This window comes from Labrus mixtus, chromosome 17 (genome assembly GCF_963584025.1).
Source record: "Labrus mixtus chromosome 17, fLabMix1.1, whole genome shotgun sequence".
Classification (NCBI taxonomy): Eukaryota; Metazoa; Chordata; class Actinopteri; order Labriformes; family Labridae; genus Labrus; species Labrus mixtus.
The window spans coordinates 107,195-109,537 of NC_083628.1; the positions used below are offsets into that span (position 1 = coordinate 107,195).

Here is a 2,343-nt window from a genome sequence, read left to right on the forward strand (position 1 = left end):
TGTAAGTGCTCCCGCTCAGCCCTCGGAAACAACGAGCATATTATATACAGTCTCACTAAGTCCTTCATTTAACCTTCTATATGAAGCAGAGAGAGAGAGTGAGAGAGACAGAGTGAGAGAGAAAAAGGGAGAACAACACAGAGAACATGACAGCTACTTTGTGTCTTATATTGAGTCATGTTAGATACAGACAGAATGAAGGCTGTCAGCGTTGTTTACCCGTGTGCTCGTGCTCATGCATGAAGCACGGAGCGGTCACACTGGCCAAACGAACTGGACTTTGGGGTTGAAGTGTGCTTGGGCACGGTACGGATGGCCAGTGTGACCGCGCCCTTAGGGACAAATATTTGTTTGCAACACTCTTCAAATCAGGCCACGCCCCCTCGATCAAACTCAGGCCTAAAGTCGACCTGTGAGTATCCGGCCTAAATGAGAGCTTCAGGTGGGAGTTTGAGGAACCTCATCAGTTCAGAAAAACAGAGCAGGATTACATTTTCTGATGTGAATACGATACGCTTCATGCAACTTTCTGGCTCTTGCATGTTCACACGTTGCACATGATCAGAGTCATCCTCTGTGAAAGTATTTATTTATTCCTTCATTCATTTATTTGAATCTTTTGCATGGACGTTGTAATGTTGTCACCCTGTGCAACAAAAAAACAAAAATCACTTTTGTTCAAAATCAGCTTTAGTCCTGCACGTCATTCAAACAGAGTCCGGTTCACTTAACCATTGGACGACATCTTTGCAGGAAAAAAAACATGCAAATTTCATTTCAGCTGGACTTTAAAGCAACAAGCAAGACTACTTTTACATGTTTAAGCTCTTACTGTACAGCAGCAGATTCCACCACCAGGGTTATCTCACAGCGTGTAAAGTTCTGTTTGAAAGATAAGAAGTGCATTTTTTAAAAAACATGCCGCTGCAAACTCAGCCACACACACATTCAGTATTCACACACCCAGCAGCTCCGATCGGTCCAGAGAGAGGAGGAGCGTCTTCATCTGGGATTCTGCTCGTGGTCGGGGTCAGCACACAGTTCAGATTCAGTCTGTATTGCTTTGGCAGCGAGCACAGCAAGAAGGGCGCCGTGCTCACTGTCCTTCATGTTCTTTAAATATTGCAAATTACCTCAATTAAAAGACACCTTCAGCTGAAACCAGAGCAGAGAAGCGCTGGGTCATTCTTAGTTTAGAGGAGGAAAAATGATCAAAGCTGAAGGAAGGGTAAAGGAAGCGTGGGGGGGATGGGCAGGGAGGGGAGGGGGGGGGGGGGGGGAGGAGGAGGAGGGAACAACATCTTTCATGCAGACTTTGCCGATTCTCACCGCTCCTGATCTAGTTTTTTTTCTTCTTCCTCGAGCCTCCTGGCTTCAACCTTTAATGAGAAATCCCCAACGCAAGGTGTAACATCCAGCGTTCACAGAGACAAGAGAATACTCAGAGGAGAAGAAACGCCATCCGTCATCATTTACACGTCCCAGGTTACCGCTTTACACGAAGAAAGAAGCAGAACAGAGAGAAGAAGTCGAGGCACAAGGGGGAGGATGCTCACATTTTCCCTGATCTTGTGTTCTTTGAGTGCCCATTTTATCTCCAATAAAGGACACTTAGTGATATTTGTTCTCTTCCAGTTAGACCCTAAGGCAACCCTCCTCGTCCCATGCACACACACACACACACACACACACACACACACACACACACACACGACGACGCATCACTGTCATTGTCCTATTTGTACTTTAAATTACTAAACACAGACCCTGTAACACAGATCCTGACTTCCGTTTGAAAATATAATCAGATCACTCTTCTTCAGAGTCATTGAATACAATTACACCGCATTCTTAAATAACATTAAAGATAATTGATTCAGCCACTTGACCGGGGTTTTCTGAAATCTTCCTCTGACTCAGCCGACAGCGTTCAGACAAACAAGAGGGGAGAAAATGGGATGTAATTTCCTCCTTAATGTTCGAGTGTTTATGTGGCTGCTGAAGAAGGTCAATCCTGGTCGAATACACAAAGAAAGAAAGAGTTTTTTGTCTTCTGGTGAGCAGTCTTTCTGTCCCCCCAGCAGTACTCCCTTCTAGAAGAACGTCCCCTTAGTGTCCCTGCACAGTATCCTCTTGAAGGCCTTCCTGAAGTCATTGTTGAACACCGTGTATATGAGCGGGTTGAGGCAGGAGTTGCAGTAGCCGATCCAGAAGAAGAACTTAAACAAGGGGTTGGGGATGGAGCAGGTCTCGGGGCACACGGCCTGAAGAGAGTAAGTGAAGAAGAAGGGGAACCAGCAGATCACAAACACCCCCATGACCACGGCCAAGACGAAGGTGAAC

General features: G+C 45.9%; 1 protein-coding gene across 1 annotated transcript in view; it reads right to left on the bottom strand.

Annotated features, from left to right (window-relative positions):
- Positions 1-664: 664 nt before the first annotated feature.
- The window catches only part of LOC132992396 (alpha-2B adrenergic receptor), a 7,658-nt gene continuing 5,979 nt past the window's right edge, over positions 665-2,343 (bottom strand). The window contains exon 2 of the mRNA XM_061061658.1: positions 665-2,343. This exon is cut by the window's right edge and continues 1,425 nt beyond it. Coding sequence (XP_060917641.1) covers positions 2,094-2,343 — 250 coding nt within the window. The 3' untranslated portion in view covers positions 665-2,093.